Source organism: Anoplophora glabripennis, unplaced genomic scaffold (assembly GCF_000390285.2).
Source record: "Anoplophora glabripennis isolate ALB-LARVAE unplaced genomic scaffold, Agla_2.0 scaffold47, whole genome shotgun sequence".
Classification (NCBI taxonomy): domain Eukaryota; kingdom Metazoa; phylum Arthropoda; class Insecta; order Coleoptera; family Cerambycidae; genus Anoplophora; species Anoplophora glabripennis.
The window spans coordinates 10,520-30,466 of record NW_019416342.1 but is presented as its reverse complement, the minus strand read 5'-3'; the positions used below and the strand labels follow the sequence as shown (position 1 = coordinate 30,466).

Below are 19,947 nucleotides of genomic sequence, written 5' to 3'. Positions count from 1 at the left end.
AGAGATTATTATTTAAAAATAACACCAGCCTTCACAGTGTGCTGGGACGGTGTGCTACGTAGTAGTGTGTGTTGCGAATAAAGCGCTCTCGTAAGTTAATATTGATTTATTTTATTTGAAATTAATGTTAATCATAATTTTGAATTAGTTCATTTGTCTCGAAGATTACATAAAGCAATTACCTAAGAAACATTATTATGTTATCATATTTATCGTGTTTCTATATCAATAATTTAACCTGAAAAACCTGAAAATCCAGATGCCTACCGGCGATTTTAGATTGGGATTTTTTAACAAAAATAAAAGTCTGTAGTCTAATTTCTTATTTCTTTTATTCATGCTCGTTACTCAGTTTTATCACAACAGTTTGTTATTAAGTAATACCTATCTACTCTGTGATGACATTGTACATATTATATATATGTATGTAATTATAAACATTATTAACTTTTAAATCTTGCAAATATTTAATGTGTTTCATAAATGTTAATCAATATGAATACAATACAAATACAGTAAAACGAAGTAAACATATATTTTTAATATTAGGTGAATAATTTTGAAGCATTTGTTTTTGTGTACATTATAGTTGTTACAAATATAAAAGGTCAAGCGATTCACTTTCAAAGATTAACCCAGATTACAAAGTTCTCATTATTTTATTTTAACCAAAGTCCATAAATATTGATATAAAATACGTGTTCTGGTGGAATTAAATTATATTAAATTAGTCAAATAGACAAATTTTAGAGATTTATTTGCTGGTTAACACGTGTGCACTTAAAATTTTTGAAATTTCAGATATTTATACAAGCCTTTATTTAAGCACCAGCAGACTAATCATTAATTCAATTTAATTTTAATTTAATTTACTTAATAATAATTTCTTGGGCAGTGAAAGACTAAGATTCTAAAATACGCGTAATTAAATATAATATATATATTAATAATATTACTTCAACATACTTGAAGTTTATATTTTCTGAGGTTAACAAGACTCAAACTTAATATGTGTTCAATGTTTGGCTTGATTTAATTTTATAAAGTAATTAACAGTAAGTAAATTAAAGTCTATTTTACTCAATTATCGTTTTTGTAAATTTACGATGTTGAATAAACATATTTTAGGAGAAATATATTTTTACTGAAGGATCAATAAGATATGGCACATCCAAGCAAGGTCAATGTGACTTTGCGTTGCTCTATTGATTGGGTACCTAGTTTCCTATCTTTTTAATAATAATTTCAAAGAAATTCCAATGTTGCATCTGTACAAACCCTAAATAAAAATTTTACAGGGTGAAAAATAGATCTACAGAAATCGGTTGGTCTAAAAAACAACAATGCAATTTTGTTTCATAGAACGCTGCGTAAAAATACATAGAAGGGCACATTGTGTCTACAACCCCCTTTTCTACTTTCGCATTTATCAAAATCGCACAAAAAATGTGCTGGAATAAGATAAAAGCCCATAAATAATAAAAACCTCGTTTTTAATTATAACTGACACCCTGAATTTTGAAAAAGAGGTGCGTAAATGAAGAATGTCTTGATCTACTTTTTTGTAAGATCCTGTATTTTAGTTGCACCATGTTCTAAGTGACCACGCGTGGAGTTAATTAGTATTCATTTTCATATTTGTCCATGCAATATCGTTTCAAGTATACGTATTAAATATTGTTGTATTCAGATGTGGTCAACTTTCATTTATTTAAAAATTGTTATTTACAAAATCAATTTTGATTAAGAAACTTTAGGAGTTCAACTGAAAATTATTGATATCTAGGTTAATCAGATAAACTTTATGTCGGATTCATTTTGAAATTAGTTTTAAAATTAGTATTAAATTCTCTCGCAACAGTTCAAATTGGTAATGTGTATTAAACATTGATAATGTGTACACAATAGTAATTGTAAAATCATTTTCGTTACCATTTATTTGTATAACAAAGATAAATAGTTACTTCTCCCAAAATAGGGAATCAATACTTTTTGTAAACAAGGAAAGTTTCGTTATTTCTATTTGACGAAATTTATGGAAACATATGTAATATGCGTGAAAGTAATCTTGTATGACAGAACAGATGTATGTATTTATAGATTTACTTAATTAAATATTAATTGGAGCATCACGTGAATCGTATATGGTAACGCCGATAATGAATTTAATTGTAGGAGGTATCCAAAAATCGGAGAGTGTCATCCTCTTTCTGGACAAACACTTGTAATTGAAAAATTAATGTTGATATTTTAATTCAGTTTATATAGACATGATTTTTTAACAATAAGCAATTAATAATTGCTAAAAAAATAGTAATTAATAATGATAAAAACTCCGGAAAGGTAAAAAAATATGTTTCAATTTTTTAAGTCAATGAAATACAGTATTTTAGTATCATTTTTATTATCGAAGTACAATAAAGTAATTTGCATCTTATTTGTACTATTAAAATCACATTAAAAAAAACTATTGCAAATCCTTTCTTAACTTTTCGTGATCTATTTATTGCTTTCTTAAATTACTATTTCATTCACCTTTTGTTATTCCAGGGTCCTGGTAACCTCATGAAACAAACATAAACTGCCAAAGTCGTGCCAGGAACAAAACTTTGCTAACAATTATAAGGTAAAACATATTGTTATATTCTGCGTAGTTTGTTGTTTCCTTTCACTATTTGTTTCCATTCACAATAGCATACATAATAATTATTTAGGACGTTGTCAGATATTTTTGAACACATTCAAACAGTTTCATTGAATGTTTGTGTTAGATACTGCTGAAATAAAAATAATAATAGTATGTAATTCAACTGTTTTATACAATTTGAAATAGAACAAATATTTTCATTAATTTTGAACACCCTGTATATTAAAATCAAATCTTTTGCGGGCACATGTTTATAGGAACTTTTTTCACAAACTATAAACTGTGCTTCGTGGTCATTATTAAAATACAGGGAAAATTATTTCCATATTATTATTTGCACCTTATTTCAGTGATGATCGATAAGAATATCGTAAGCCTTTTATATCATTTAGGCAATTTTTTTAATTACTTTTCCAGTTTTATTACCTAATTTTCTTTGATTACTTACTAGAAATATATTTCCTATTAGGATTGCTTTATATGTTTGAAGGTATCTCGGTTTGAACTCATAAACCACAATAAAAAAAATAAAATATTGTTATGTACAATTGTCAATTAGTTATGCTTAATTATTTATGCATTTTTTAGATGTTGTAAGAATATTTCATTAGGTACGTGCCTCCTCCTTAGAATAACTTTTATAAGCAGTGCAAATTTTCCTTGGTTTGATTAACACTTTGCCCATGGCTTGATTACTACAATTATGGAATTCTACTTCAATCGTGTCCATATTTCATACCATTTCCATTGTTTTGAATGTAGATTGTGGAATATTTTCTTATAAAACATACTGTATGTATAAAATCTGGTAGATAGGTAATATAGATTTGTTTCTATAAATTAGAAAACCCCGTGCCTATTACAACATAATTAAAATACATTTACCTGTGTATTTATAGCAGACTTATTTCTAACTTGAGTTAAAATAGTTTGGAAAGTACCTAAGTGTCGCAAATTGCTAACACAGATGACGTTTATGTTTTCGGCAGTACAATAAAAATTGATTGCAAAAGTTTTAAAATTTCTTTACGTCGCAATGTAACTAACCTAATTTGTGTATATCACTTATAGTTCGTTTAATTCGAATCGAAAAAATGTGATTAAAAAAATAATTATAATAAAGTAAATCCTGCACTTATAAACGTGTATTATACCTACCAAAAAGTTGCCTTGCCGATTTAAACTTGCAATCATTTGTACCCGTTTCACTTAATCTAGTCAGAGGTTATTACCATTTAAATGTGGGCACCACTGCTATAAATTATTTACCTTGTCCTTTGCACAATTTTATTCTTGACCTATAAAGTCACATGCTTCTTTAATTGCCATAATGTCGTATGGCCAATTTTATGTTATAAAATTTCGACATGTAAAAGAAAACACGTATATTATTTTAGATAGGTATTTAATTTTTAACATGAATGCACCAAAAATCCTATAAATAGTTAAATTATGATAATCAGTTCAGACTATCCACGCATTTTTCATATAGGTGAGATGAAGGTAAAGGTGTCCATACACTAGCTTCTTTTACGTTCAAGATGTGCCTCTATTCTTCCTTGAAAATAACCCGATTTGGATCAAGTCACCTTAGTACAATTTGCCCACATACTTTGATGTTTGTAGGTCGTCGGGATCCTGGGGGGCAGTACGATCGACGCCTTCAGATCTGTCTAATTATTTTATAACAATTTAAGGAATAATTGCCTTTTCTTAGATCTGATGGCGCTAATTTAAGGTATGGATGTCATTAACTCCATTAATTATTTGTTAATTCTGAATTGTCACAAATTTTACGTTAGTTTTCTTCAATATAGTTAATTAGATATGATCTACCCTTCCTGTTTTCAATTTCATGATTCGTTAAAATTTCTCTCTAAATTTCTTTCTCTCAAGGTTTAAATGTCGTGCTCTACTATCATTGTAGCAAGTACAATTCATTGTCAGCTTACATATTTGCATCAATCTTTATCTTGTTAATAATTTGAATGCGTACGCAGATCTTTAGTTTAAGAGTTCAAGATCAACACATATACTAGCAGTTATTTCGGTTCGTTAAACTTTATAATTCAGAAATTAATTATACTAAAATATTCATTAAAAATGTTTATTAATAAAACTACAAAAACGTATTACTAAAATCAGCGCTGTTAATTTATATGTTCCCGAACAGTAAGCTTGACTTTAATGTCAGTTTTATTCAAATTTATTTAAGGCATCTCAAATGATATCTTCAATTTATACAGTTACAAGTGTCATTAGATACACTAAAAGGGATGTATCTTAATGATTATCTGAAAGTACTAAAGATTTACTAGAATTACAGTATTTCCAAGAAATCGTTGTATCTAATTTAGTCACCATTAATTAAGTAAACGTTTTTTTTTATCGGAATTTCATTCGGTTGTCGGCGCCACTGACGGATCGTTATCACTATCAGTTGGCTTACCTACTTCACACGGTCGCATACCATTTGTTTCGTAATTACTGTTAAAATAACCCGTATCCCCGTTTATCAGGGGCACTATTTGTTTATCTTTATCTGTAGAATAATCAGTGTATTCGAAGTAGACTGATATGAAACTATAAATTATAATATGGGAGTATCAGTCATTTAATCCATTAGGTACGCCACTGGGAATGCCGATAATTGATTAATATTGATGTATCTCCCCATACAATTTTTGGAAAATCCATGACATATCCTTCCCATATGACTTTCCAACGACGAATAATTTTTTTATGAAAAAAGGCCATGTACAATAAACATAACTTGATAATTCGTAGATAAAGAAAAATATATACGTATTTATTTCTAAAAGCTGCAATTTCACGAATTCTTTCCTAGTTATTCTCTGATTACTTCATATTTATTCTTTACTTTAGTGTTAATTGACTAGATCAGTTAGATTTATAGGATCATTTTTAATATTTGATTTTTGTTTTCCTGTTTTGGCCTTTGAAAGTTCAAAAGAATAAGAAATCTTTTAAATGTAGGTCTTTTGTTGAAATAATTTGGAAACTATAATTAATAATTAGTGATTACTATAATCATCGGATTAATTACAATAAATTATTAGGAGCATACGTAAAAAAAGTAATTAGGATGTCGACGGAAAGTGTAAAAATAACGAATAGCGTTTATAAATTCTATTATTAAAGGAAAATCATTATACCGTTATGTAAACTAAAAAAATTAGTCTCGTTGCGTAGTTGCGATTTAGAAACGTGGCACTACCCCCCGTGCCAATCCTGTTATAGATTCTTTTAGTAATTGGCTTTTTTCCAATTGGAAAACCTTCTATACATGTGTCACAGTGTCACGTAGCTCGTCAGTAGCTTCCTGATAAGAAGTTTCTAAATAAAACGAAGTGCTGAAATATTGCAGTGCCACTGAAAATTAAAATACGTGCTATGAGAAATGAGAGGGTTGCTAAAAGGCAGTTTCGAAAAGTTTTTAGAAAAAAACGGTATCGTTAGGCTGGCTTGGGTGCCAGTTCATAAAGGCGTTAAGGAGAATGCAAAAAATACCTTCCTTTAATTGAATTTGCAAAATAATGTCTTTCCTCTAAGTTCCATTTTTTAGTTTGCTTGTGGTGGTTCAACAAAGATATCACTATGTAGAAGGAAACGGGGAAAACCCTTCTGGATTTGCTGCGTATGTCGTTAAGCCTAATCACCGATTTGGATAATGGAAAGGAATTATTTCTTACAGGAATATTAAAAGAAGAAATAAAAGATAATGACCATAAATACTAAACTAAACAATAATTAAAAATTCATTTATGATGCATTTTTAACAACGTACTTAGACTATCTAAAAATTACTTAGATATTTGATAATGTCCCAATTTATTTTGTATTACTATTCTGTATTTTCTGACTAAGATTATTTCCTTTCATAATTAGTTAAATGATTTATTTGAACAAGAAGATATGAATTTTATTTATATTTGATATCGTTCACTGATATCAGAAGAAATTTTGTTGTTGAAATATGTATGTGAATCTTAAGTGTATTCGGTTATTTTTAAGTCAATATTATCCACATAATTGAAATGTCAGGTTTCTACTCGTATACGCATGAGTCGTAACTAGTATAATTTTCGTACTATTGTCTATGGAATTTCTCAAAACTTTCCTACAAAACTCGTTAAATAATAACACGGAACTTTTATTTATATTATGATTGCATATTATCAACGAACGTGTCTGTTTTATTGGTTAAGTTATTAACTATTTGATAATATTTATCCATAAAAATTCAAAAATTGACATAATATGGGATTGCAAACTGCGTTTTCACAATGAAAATTTATTTTTCCAATAGATGTTTTGTGTATAAAATGTAGTATTGAATATTTTTCGAAGTGTTTTCAAATAAAAAAAATCTAAAAATAATGTGACCATTCAAATAGTTTATCACTAGATAGATAGTTCAATCTAGATAACTTAAAATGTACTCATATGTTTTGACTACGTATCAAAATTAAAAAACCGAGCAGTATTTTGATTCAATTAAAAGATAACGGTCTACAATGCTTATCAGTCGTCTGATAGTTCATATTGTAAATACCAAGAAATACTTGTTAAGATATTAACACCTCTGAAACTTATCTCGGATGTGCTACAGCTCGTATTCAATAATATATTAAAATTAGTGTACAGGGTGTTACGTAACTGTTTGGTCAAACTTTAACAACAATATTTACGTTACAAAATAATGAAAAGTAACCTGTGCATTTTGCGACTACTCCTTTCAAGGACCTTTTTTTTAAGGCTTTATAGATACTGAAATAGGTGTTACTAAAATGTTTGGCAAATTTGTGAGTGACGTACCTACGTCACAAATGAATACAAAATAATTCTATAAATATGTGTCTGGAAATACTTCTTGTTTGAGATATAGGATGTACAGAGTTAATAAGAAAATAAGGTTTATTTCAACCTTCTGGGGTGGTATTCTGTAACTTGGTACGGACTACAAAATGGACTACAAGCGATAGCCTTGAACTTTTACAACTTTTTTAGTAACTGTCGTTAATAATATAGCAAAACGTATTATTCAGATTTACTTAAAATGTCACAAAAAATCAAAGATAAATGTTTCTGTTAAAGTTACGCTTTATCTTGCGATATTTCTTTGCTATAAAGTTATAGCACTGTAAGAAAGTTACAGAATACGGCTACCGAACATGTATAGAATATAGTGTTCAGAGGTGCTTATGGGGCTAGAACCATGGTAGGGTAAAACTGAATTATTTTTTGGTCAACGATTTTGCAAAAATTTGAAACATCAGTTCATCTAACGTATCTCCATCGCCTTTAACTCCACAAAAAAAGAAATATCCTTGACAAATTTGTATGTGAAACAGCATGCCGTGAGTATTCTTTTTTATCGTCTTCTCTCTTAGCCCTCGACAATTCATATAACCTTGAAGTCTGTGTAAACTGCTTCGTATCATCAAACATGCTTTCTAATGATATCCATTACCATGACATTAACCAACGCTGATGGGACCCAGAACTCGACCTCCTCTTTTTTTGGTAATACCTGTTTGCTTGTATCGCTTTGTACCAATTATCTTATTTGTTTCAAGTTTATTTTATAACAGTATTTTTTTTTTGTTTAAAATAAAACATCATTTCTACACTCTTACTCACACAAAGTTTTGTACTTGAGGAACACTTTCGGAGACATTCTTTCATTCAAATTTGCTTACAACGGTCAACATGTTTTGCATCTTGTTTATATTCTACCTAGGTACGCCAAGAAATTCGAAATATTTTTTTACACATGAATCTAACGCATTTTTACTTGATTATAGTGAGCACTATGAACTCTTTGAAGACGTCCACTGATCAATTTGTTATTGTTTGCATTTTGTGCGCCTTGATTTGCAAATCAATTACATTCTGAATACAGTTCTCTGTACTTTGGACTATAAATTATTTAATTAATTTTTGTTTTACGTCATTGTGAACTAAATATTCATGTTTTAATAACAACGATCGAAGACAAATAGAAATAATACTGAAACTAAAAATAGCTCATATTTGTTATCATTTAAATTTTGAAATAAGTTAAGTGTATATTTGCAAACTTCCCATGCTGTTGAAAGTTAATATTTGGAAAAAAGTGTTCTGTATAAATGTGTAAAAATTTTTTATAGGACACCCTATATAAATATTTTTATTTAATCAATTAAGTATTTCTAGATAAAAATCCGTTTCTAGTTATTTAGTAAGTGATCCTATCTGATAGCTTTAAAAATGATAAATTTTGACTTTTTGTGTCTGAGCTTAGAAACGTTGTGAAAATAGTATTTCATCGTATTTGCGTCATATTGTAGTCGTTTTAATCTTTAATCAACATAAATAATGCATACTAGGCTACAGATATTGATAAAAATCTTTTTATCTATAATTTTTAAGGAAATGGTAACATTTTTATAAAATATGAGTAAGGATTATTGAAAAAATAATCGTTTGGTTTAATTATACAACTTTACAGTACTTCTACAATGTAGTCCATTAACTAGAACATCCCCCTAACATTTTTTGACAAACAAAATGATGTTTCGATGGTCTAAGCTGGAAACACCCTGTGGAGTAATTATATAAAACTTGGTTAGGTCCTTTTATACTCTGTTACAGGTCCTCCTCTTGTGTCATTATTTTGTTTTTTATTCATCCCAAATTTAGAATTTTTGAAAAGAAATTCACATCTTCAAGTAAAACTTTGCAATTTTAATTAGGGGATAACCATACGTATGAATAAAACTGAGTAGAAAATTTGGTTTCTATAGTTCAGTTCAGGACGACGACAAGTACTCGTTTTAAGTAATTTAAGTTGATCCCATAAATATGGGGTTAAGATCAGGGTTATAGGCAGGCTAGTACAGTTGCTGAAAATCAATTCCTGTCCGAATCATGGTGCACAACGTTTGCAACATGCCTTTTTACATTGTTGTACGTAAAGATGAATTAATTCAATTAATCAGTAGGTAACCCATTATTTTAGTTTTTTATGATAATGCTCAAATTAAAATTTAAAAAATTTATTTGAAATTATGTGCCTTTTATAAAAATTGAGATATGTATTGGAATTATTAAAATAAATGAAATATTGAAAAAAGAAAGGGCTCTGTAAGAGACTACAAGAGAACCTTTTGTTTTTTTCACTCTGTCAGTAATGATGTTTTAAGTTATAGTTAAAAGTAAAGAAAACTTGGCAAATAATATATAATAAAAATCGATTATTAAACGAGATAATAAATAGTAATTAAAAAAAATATATCTTTTATTACGATTAATTCTTTCAGAGGATTAAATTATATGTGCTATGTATTTATAACTACTATCAAAGTTCAAGGACTATAATTGTTGTATTGTAATTTGTTTTCGTTTTCTAAGTTTTGATATAAAACAATTCAATATGTATTCAGCTACAATTGAATAGGCAACTAATTGTACGCTAAGAAATATCCCATAAAAACAGTTTTATAGGTGGTGAACGTTCACCGTTTGAGCTAATTTTTCATCAATTGTCCTGCATTTTGCCATGACTTCTTGTCCCAATGCCCTTAAATTTACACCTTTGTATGTTTTCCCAGAATAAACGAGATATTTGCACAAACCGTCAATTATGTCCTGAAAACGAGCCAGATTGTCAATCTTGCATGATGATTGTTTGCAATAAAGAATTAGAATTGCCCTTTATAATATTTACTTAGAAGCTTTTTCCACTTTCGTTCAGTTTGTTTACATACACTTAGCATTTAATTGATTAATTATTAATAATATGAAATTAAAGTCGGCAACCTTAATTGCTACAGATAACGTTTTCCTCGTACCGATTGTAAATTAACGCAGGAAAGGCTAGACATTGTTTACAAATTTATTTATGCATTGTTGTTTACAAGAACTTTGCTCCTCATTTAAAATGGATTTCCCTTGACACGTTATCGCTAAGCACTTTGTTTCTGTTGAGTTCTGTTTGAAAACAAAATAATCACATTAGTAAATTGGAAAATATGATTTTCTTTTACGATCTTAAACCTGTAAGGCTGTATTAAGGCAAGGAGTAATAAAATTTTATTAACTATTCTACTTCACTGCACGTGATCCATGCAATCACTCTAGTAGAATTTATTAGACCGTTTATTATTACTTGTACATTACTGAATTAATTAAATTAGTTTTGCAATTCCCTCATTAAATAAACTCGGTCAGTTATTACATAATAGCAGACGGTTTAAAGTCTGAGGATATTTGAGATATAATTTCGGATTAAATTAATTCTGAACACCCTAGCACCCTATTGCATATAAGAAAGAAGGATAATTTTTCCACATTGCGGATTTATAATAAATCATATAAATATATCAATCCATGTTTTATCATAATGTTTACAGGTCTTCAGATAATATGACCTTACATTTTGAACACTTCTATTTTTATAAAAATTAAACACATATTGCATTTGTTTTTTCTCTTGGTCACAAACTGAATCGTAGTTACAAATATTTCTTATGTTGTTGTGTCTAAAGTATTACTTCACTGTCATACTATTGACTCCTATCAAAAAGTCACTATTTGACACTAATATCAATGTTTGTTTAAAAAAATTATTTTAAGAAAATCCAGTACTAGCCTATTAGTCTGTATCAAATTTCAAGTGCTGTTGCCCATACAATGACTGCCATCACACTGTACCAAGATAATTTTATTTTGCTAATGCGAAAGTTACATTTTTGTAGGAATAGGTTTTTTAAAAAACTGTTATTTCCATAAAATTATGTTTTATATCCCATATGTAAGTAACTTTTAACAAAAATATTAACCTTGATGATTTTTGTTATTTGTTACAGGAATCACGGTGACATTAAGGGAGGGGTCAAATAAATTCTGCAGTAACAAGCAACACACTTTAAAAATGCTAGTCAAATTAATCACAAGAAAACCATTTCTCTGCCCTAAGGGCATTCTAAATCACTCGTCAAAATGGAGGTACTCAACTAAAATTGAATACAAACCGATTCGAAGTGTTTTGGTAGCAAACAGAGGAGAAATTGCTGTCAGAGTATTTCGGGCTTGCACAGAACTGGGCATTAAATCGGTAGCTATATATTCAAAGGAAGACAGATCCCATATTCACAGGTTAAAGGCGGATGAGAGTTATTTAGTTGGAGAAGGTCTGTCTCCTGTACAGGCATACCTTAATATACCCGAAATCATCAAAATTTGTAAGGAACATGGAGTCGATGCAGTGCATCCAGGGTATGGGTTTTTGTCGGAACGATCCGACTTTGCACAGGCCGTTATTGATGAAGGAATACGATTTATTGGACCCACTCCTGAGGTTGTCTACAAGATGGGTGATAAGGTGGCAGCTAGACAGGCAGCTATTGCTGCTGGTAAATATTTTTTTTATTTGCTTAAATAAACTCAACGTTCCCCCATTTCTAGGTGTACCCATTGTACCTGGAACAGATGGACCCATAACGACTAAAGAAGAGGCGAAAGATTTCTGTATAAAACATGGTCTACCAGTTATATTTAAGGTAGAAAATACTTATATAGAATTAATGTATTTTTTTACAGTTCCTACTTTGCAATTTATAAATTGATTGTAATATTAAACAAACACTTACTATTTTTTTAATAGGCTGCATACGGAGGTGGAGGTAGAGGTATGAGAGTGGTTAGAAAAATGGAGGACGTCGAGGAAAATTTCCAAAGGGCATCTTCGGAGGCCTTGAGTGCTTTTGGAAACGGGGCCATGTTCATTGAAAAGTTCATCGAGAGACCGAGGCACATTGAGGTTCAGCTGTTAGGTGATAAGGCGGGTAATGTCGTGCATTTGTACGAACGTGACTGTTCAGTGCAGAGGCGGCACCAGAAAGTGGTGGAAATGGCTCCTGCTCCTCATTTGGATCCGAAAGTGAGACAGCGAATGACGGATTTAGCCGTAAAACTAGCGAAACATGTCGGATATGAGAACGCGGGAACGGTAGAGTTCTTGTGTGACGATCAGAATAACTTCTATTTCATCGAAGTAAATGCGAGGCTGCAGGTAGAGCACACCGTCACTGAAGAAATAACTGGGATCGATTTGGTGCAATCTCAGATAAGAATTGCCGAGGGTATGACACTGCCAGAATTAGGGATTCATCAAGAGACAATTAAACACGATGTAAGTATAAAAATCCAGTGTCCGGAAGTGAATGGGTTATACTTTTTGGATGAAAATAAACCATTTAATATTCAGTACAATTGGGGTTTCTTAAAAAGTTGCAGGAATTTTTTTATTCCAATATTTTAAGATAACTTTTTGATATTTTGAATTACACTTTTTTTTTTTTGTAAAAAGGTGTGTTTGTTGCATATTGTTAAAGTGCAAAGAGATTAATAATTAATTTCCTTTTAATGCCCATAACTATTTTATGAAGCAAAATTGTACTGATAACATGAATTAAATCGGTTTATTTCCATCCAAACAGCTACCCTTGAGGTACAGCCCATTGGCTTCCCGACACCCTAAAGAAAGGGTAAATTAGAATTGGAGACAGTGTGTGATATTTTAAGGGATTTGCAATCCAATGCCGTGTAACAACAGAAGACCCGGCAAAGAACTTCCAGCCAGACACGGGCAGAATAGAAGTATTCCGTTCAGGAGAAGGAATGGGTATCCGTCTGGATGGAGCTTCAGCGTTCGCCGGTGCCATAATTTCTCCCTACTACGACTCGCTTCTTGTAAAAGTAATTGCGCACTCGAATGACCTCCAATCAGCCTGCGCTAAACTCAACAGGGCACTAAGGGAGTTTCGAGTCCGTGGAGTCAAAACGAACATTCCTTTCCTTTTGAATGTACTGGAGAACCAGAAATTCTTGAATGGCTCTGTGGATACTTATTTTATCGATGAAAATCCCCAGTTGTTCAAATTTAAGCCTAGTCAAAACAGGGCTCAAAAACTGCTTAACTATTTGGGGCAAGTTTTGGTAAACGGCCCCCAGACACCGCTGGCTACGTCTTTGAAACCTGCTGATATTAGACCGCACGTCCCGGAGGCATCCGAAGGTAAGTACCTAACTGACTTAATTGACAAGAAAATTAAAATATTAACTACTGGTGACCACAAATGTACAAAGAAAAAATTTTCGGACACGTATCGAACTGACAAACACGCTTTCATTTCTTTTTTAAATGTCAACCCTTCATTGTTTGCACCAAATTTTTCAATTCATTATACTTCATATCCAAAATAGTGAGCAGTGACTCATTTTTAACAGCGTACCATATGAACGGTAAGACTTATGAGCAGTGCTTTTGCGTGGGTGTATCAGTTTAGAGGATTCCGAGAATTAATAAATATAGAACAATTAATAGATTCTTGGTTCAGTTTGTGTCTAACATCATTGAACTCCTTTAAAAAGCAATTTTGAAGGTTTGAAACCGACTCGAGTAGTAATAAAGAACGTTTGAATTCATGATATCATTGCACCATAAACCTGTAACCCATAAGTCGAATCATGCAGCCTCAGTTGTGTAATAATAGAATGTTTCAAGTATTCCACATTAAAATTTCTATGTAGAGAATACACAAAATTATTTTACCAAATTAAGTAGTGTAAATTGTGATTCGATTCATTTATGACTTGTTGCCTACTATTTTGAAACTGGCTTGTACTTTAACCATAGAAAGTAGGTATATAAATGGAAATATTTATTTTGTGAAACATTTGTTATGAAATCCTTAAGGCCTGCACAAACATACGGTGTAGTGATGGTGGTAGTGGTGGCGGTGACGTTATTTGAATTTGAATTTGAATACAGAGACTGCTTGTACCGCGATATGTATGTATTGACCCATTTGTTTCTATACGTTACATTCAAACGCCACCACCACCGCTACTGCGACCATCGCTACCGTGTATGTATGTGCAGGCCTTTATGCTTCAGATATACAGGCTGTCTTATAAAAAACGCCCCAAGCTGTAACTCTGTTAATAATTGTTCTATTTAAAAAAACAAAAGATTGTCGTTAATGGCTTAATGGCTTGACAAATACTACAATCGAGCACTAATTTTCATTTTTTTGCCATCATCAGAAGTTGGGTGATTTTCAATATTTTTTCCATAAAATATTTAACAAATATTAAGTTGTAATATATCGTTGACTGCAGAAAAAAATACTCTATCGAACAGGCCAAAAAAAAAATAACGACATTTTAGAAAAAACAATTGAAAATCGCCTAACGTTCTGATGATGGCAAAACAAATTAAAATCAATGCTCGATTGTAGTATTTGTCAAGCCATTAACAACAGCCTTTTGTTTTTTAAAATAGAACAATTATTAACAGCTTGGGGCGTTTTTTATAAGACAGCCTGTAAACAAACATGTCCGAAAAACAAAGCAAATTATCATCTATTTAATTGTTCATTCAAATATTTACTACTACAGTGAAAATTGGTTATTTTATAACGACATTGCTTTATACGACATATTGGATGTAACGACGGAAGTTGGAAGTTCCGATTAAATCCTATAAAAACACCATATTAAAAATATTGTTTACTACGATACTGTTTACCAGATTTAGCGACGCGTTTTTTATATACATTTACCATCAAATCTACCGGTAATAACGACCAATAGTGATATACGGATAAAACCAATGCACCGCTCTTCCGCCCACCCCGCCAGCATCCACGCTTTTGACACCAGTTAGTACATTTGGGACAAATTACGACTTATCTATGCATCTCGAAGAAAAAAGTGTTTAATAAAGAAAAAAGATCACGTATAATATAGTGACTAAAAAACGTAGAAACTAATGCAAGCAAGAAAAAGAATGTGGCGATTTAAACAGTTTGGAAGGACAGAAATAAAATAAAGTTTCTATTCGTAAACAATTAATTGAAAATGAAGCGTGCGAGATCGTTTGAACACAAAGCAATACATGTACATATACTTAAAGACTTGTATTGTATATTTCTCATTTTTTCTATAAAAATTTTAAATAAAATATATGTAATTGCTTATTACGTCTATCGGTTATAACAACCGTAAACAAACGGTCCTTTGAAGGTCGTTACAACCGATTTTCACTGTAATTGACTAAAAATAAACAAATGGGTAGTGATTTTAAATACGAAAAGCCATATAAAATAGTAATCGCCAGTTTTTGAACAAAAAAATATTTGTGGTTTTTAAAACTACATGAACTAGTTAAAACCGTTAACTTAGATATTTAGTAATAATTTGCACTCTTATATGCCTATGTCCGTTATTATTTTACTTCTGTTAGATTGTCAGATACAATATCTATTTTTAACAAGCATATGTCATAACCTTAGGAGGTTGATTCATGCATTAGAACTTAGTCTTAAATTAATATACACACTACTTAACTACTAAAAAACTATTGTAAATAGTCGGATTTCAGTAATTGGAGTCGCTGAGGCCATGTGGCTCTCGGCACGTATTGCGAATGACGCTAGAGACTACAGTTGTCTAGCTATGCAATGGTTGAAAGTACTATAACTTCAATAATTCTTTTCTCGGAACCTATATAAGGATTTTACAAAATTTTTTTTTACGATATTGACTCCATTTCTCATGCCGCATCTATTCCCAAATTTTTTTGAATAAGTTTTGAATCACCCTGTATATGATATCGCAATTAAGCATTTCTCAAAATATTCAAAATATTATTTTGATATGTTTAAAATCATTATGAAAGTACTTCATGTAATCTGACAATTAACTATAAGAATATATAAAGCCACTGGGACCCTCCATCTTGGTTAAAATATCTTAGTTGCTTTACTTTTCCTCTTATGATTTATCTTTGCTTACATTTAGTATTACACTTTTCCGACAGGTATTTTATTTATTCTCTTAGTTCCTGTACACTGTATACTGGTGGTTTTATACATTCTCATCATTAACCTTTCCTATTTCGTTAATTTGGGTACCTTTGTTTTCGTTACTGTTTACAATTCAGCCTTACTTCAAATTCAAGAGATATTTTGAAAATTTGGAATTGTAGACATTAATGTAACATTATCCTTGTTTCTATTAATTAGCACGTTTTTTTGTTTTCTTTTTTGTTTAACAGAATACCTGGCTGTACCTCCCTGGAAAAATGCAAGTTAGTATTTGTTTTTATTTGTTTTAACATTAACTTAAGTTTATGAGTTATCGTATTTTTCAATATGCACTCCCCTTAATCCCTCATTAGTAGATACCTAGTGAATTTCAGGTATCAACATTCTGGAAATAATTTAATTATGCTCATAATTTTCTAAAACGTGCTTTGAAAATTTTTATATAGCCATTTGAGGTGAAATATGTACCTGAAATTTGCTCCATTCTATTCTATTCGTTTACATACCATTCAAGACTTTGCTAATAAGATCTATCAAAATTTCAAATTCCTTTGAAAACAGAACAATTAAAAAAATTGTATGTACCGTGTTCTGCAACAGAATGTTATATTTAAGGTGTTCAGCCTCCAAAGGGTTTCCGACAGATTTACAAGGAACAAGGTCCAGAGGCTTTCGCCAAAGCCGTTCGTAATCACAAGGGTCTCTTGCTCATGGATACGACATTCCGTGATGCTCATCAGTCTCTTCTGGCTACTCGTGTCCGAACCCACGATTTGCTGAAAGTATCGCCGTTTGTAACACACAACTTTAGCCAGTTGTACGCCATGGAAAATTGGGGCGGCGCTACTTTTGATGTTGCCCTGAGGTTCCTACACGAATGTCCGTGGGAGCGTTTAGAAGATATGAGAAAGTTGATACCAAACATTCCGTTCCAGATGTTGCTTAGAGGCGCTAATGCTGTTGGGTATACGAATTACCCCGATAACGTGGTGTACAAATTCTGCGAATTGGCTGTAAGTATCGAAAATAGATATTTTTGTCACAATTAGTAATACTGTCGACAGGCAACTATATTGACAGAGTGAGATGAATTAGACCAACTCGGAATAATATTTTTTAAGGTTCAAACTGGTATGGATGTATTCAGAGTGTTTGATTCGTTGAACTACCTCCCAAACTTAATACTGGGTATGGAAGCTGCTGGTAAAGCAGGTGGGATCGTTGAAGCGGCCATCTCTTACTCTGGGGATGTGAGCGACCCTAACAGAAAGAAATATGATCTCAAATATTATTTGAACATCGCAGAAGAATTGGTGAAAGCTGGAACCCACGTTTTATCCATTAAGGACATGGCTGGATTACTTAAGCCAAAGGCTGCAACGTGAGTTGTCAATTTATTCCCAAACACTTACATTTCAGTGTTATTGCTAGCTTAAATGTTAATTCATTTTAATTTGTTAAACCTGTTTTGTTTCGCATTTTTCTGAATTCCCAAAATATGTACTTTGATTACAGATTGCTTGTAACTGCCCTCCGCGACAAATACCCTGACGTCCCCATACATATTCACACACACGACACCAGTGGCGCCGGTGTTGCCTCAATGCTAGCTTGCGCCGAAGCTGGAGCTGACGTCGTAGACGTCGCGGTGGACTCGATGTCTGGGCTGACCAGTCAGCCTAGTATGGGTGCTGTAGTAGCCAGTTTGCAAGGATCTCCTCTTGATACCGGTTTTCAATTACCGAAGATATCAGAATACTCGGCATACTGGGAACAAACTAGGACTCTGTATGCACCGTTCGAATGTACCACTACCATGAAGAGTGGTAACGCTGACGTGTACACCAACGAAATTCCTGGTGGACAGTACACCAATCTGCAGTTCCAAGCTTATTCGTTAGGTAAATTATAAGGGCGTTTGGAGTAACGTTAATTTAATTAAACTTTGTTCGTAGGTCTCGGAGATTTCTTCGAAGATGTTAAAAAGGCTTACGCGGAGGCGAACCAGCTTCTGGGCGACATCATCAAGGTGACTCCTTCTTCGAAAGTTGTCGGCGACCTCGCTCAATTCATGGTACAAAATCATCTGTCCTCCCAAGACGTCCTCGATAAGGCTGAAGAATTATCATTCCCCAAATCCGTAGTTGAATATCTGCAAGGTCTCATCGGACAGCCCTACGGAGGTTTTCCGGAGCCTCTTAGGTCGAAGGTGTTGAGGGACATGCCTCGAATCGAGGGCCGACCCGGTGAGAGTCTTCCCCCGCTAGATTTCAGCGCTCTGGGCGCTAGCTTGAGAGAAACCTTCCCCAACGCGAGCGAGAGAGATGTTATGTCCGCAGCTTTGTACCCGCAAGTGACCAAAGACTTCTTAGGATTTAAGGATAAATACGGACCTGTGGATAAGCTGGACACAAGGATATTCCTTGTGGGACCTAAAGTAGGTGAAGAATTCGAGGCGACTATCGAGAGAGGAAAGACATTAGGAATTAAAACCTTGGCTGTAGCAGAAGACTTAACTGAAGCCGGGGAGATAGAGGTGTTCTTTGAGTTAAACGGCACCTTGCGATCAGTTTTGATCTTGGATAAAGATGCCAGTAAAGAGATCCACGTCCACCCTAAGGCCGATAAAGCGAATAAGCTCCAGGTAGGCGCTCCTATGCCCGGGACCGTTATTGATATCAGGATTAAGGAAGGGGAGAAGGTAGAAAAGGGCACGCCTCTAGTAATTTTATCAGCTATGAAGATGGAAACAGTCGTCCAGAGCCCCGTAGCTGGTGTCGTGAAGACTATCGAAGTTGCCATGGGAAGTAAGCTGGATGCTGAGGACTTAATCGTAACTTTAGAGTAACTCGAGTAGAAACGTCTATATGTATAGAAGTAAAAGCATCACATCATTTGTTCGGCTGTGTTAGAAAACAATTTTTGATTGTTTGTTGGATTTTCATATACAGTCTTATTAAGTTTTAAAGTCTTGTACATATTTTATGTATATGCGGTAGACACCTGCATTGTTTTATACAATTGATTTGATTTATATTTTTTTCTCAAGAATTGTTATGAAATTGATATGTTGTTAATTCCATTTTTACATTTAATATATTTTTTTATACACGTGTTTCATTTATCTAAACTTTTGCGTGTTTTAAATAAGATGAAATGCAAAAAATGAATGAGGTTGTAGCCTGTGGCGGCTGGGGAAAATTAAAGTAGTCGGATTTTAAAATGAATTGAAATTTAAATAATTACCATAATCACCCTGTAACTATAGTAAAAACTTTGGAAGATAAATATCTATGGACATAAGGCATTACTTACACCCAGTTTCACAATCTGCGGTTAATTAGTAGTTAATTCCTTGTTTCACATCTAGTTAACTTCAATGTCTTGGTTATGTCATGATAA

At 32.2% G+C, this 19,947-nt stretch overlaps 1 protein-coding gene across 1 annotated transcript; it reads left to right on the top strand.

Moving 5' to 3' along the window:
• Positions 1-25: 25 nt before the first annotated feature.
• LOC108906463 (pyruvate carboxylase, mitochondrial) lies at positions 26-19,659 on the top strand. The gene is made up of 11 exons (XM_018709719.1): positions 26-90; positions 2,551-2,626; positions 11,521-12,066; positions 12,119-12,213; positions 12,318-12,845; positions 13,238-13,730; positions 16,776-16,808; positions 17,161-17,558; positions 17,667-17,926; positions 18,061-18,446; positions 18,501-19,659. The coding sequence occupies exons 3-11, from the start codon at positions 11,586-11,588 to the stop codon at positions 19,391-19,393; spliced, it is 3,567 nt and encodes a 1,188-aa protein (XP_018565235.1). The 5' UTR covers positions 26-90; positions 2,551-2,626; positions 11,521-11,585; the 3' UTR covers positions 19,394-19,659.
• Positions 19,660-19,947: the final 288 nt, after the last annotated feature.

What these genes read in the sequence shown, in the direction of transcription:
- LOC108906463 (XM_018709719.1), top strand. Translation starts at nt 11,586, where the DNA reads ATGCTAGTCAAATTAATCACAAGAAAACCATTTCTCTGCCCTAAGGGC. An exon ending in GTCTACCAGTTATATTTAAG is followed by an intron (nt 12,214 to 12,317) that starts GTAGAAAATACT and finishes TTTTTTTAATAG; the next exon opens with GCTGCATACGGAGGTGGAGG. An exon ending in GTTCCAAGCTTATTCGTTAG is followed by an intron (nt 18,447 to 18,500) that starts GTAAATTATAAG and finishes CTTTGTTCGTAG; the next exon opens with GTCTCGGAGATTTCTTCGAA.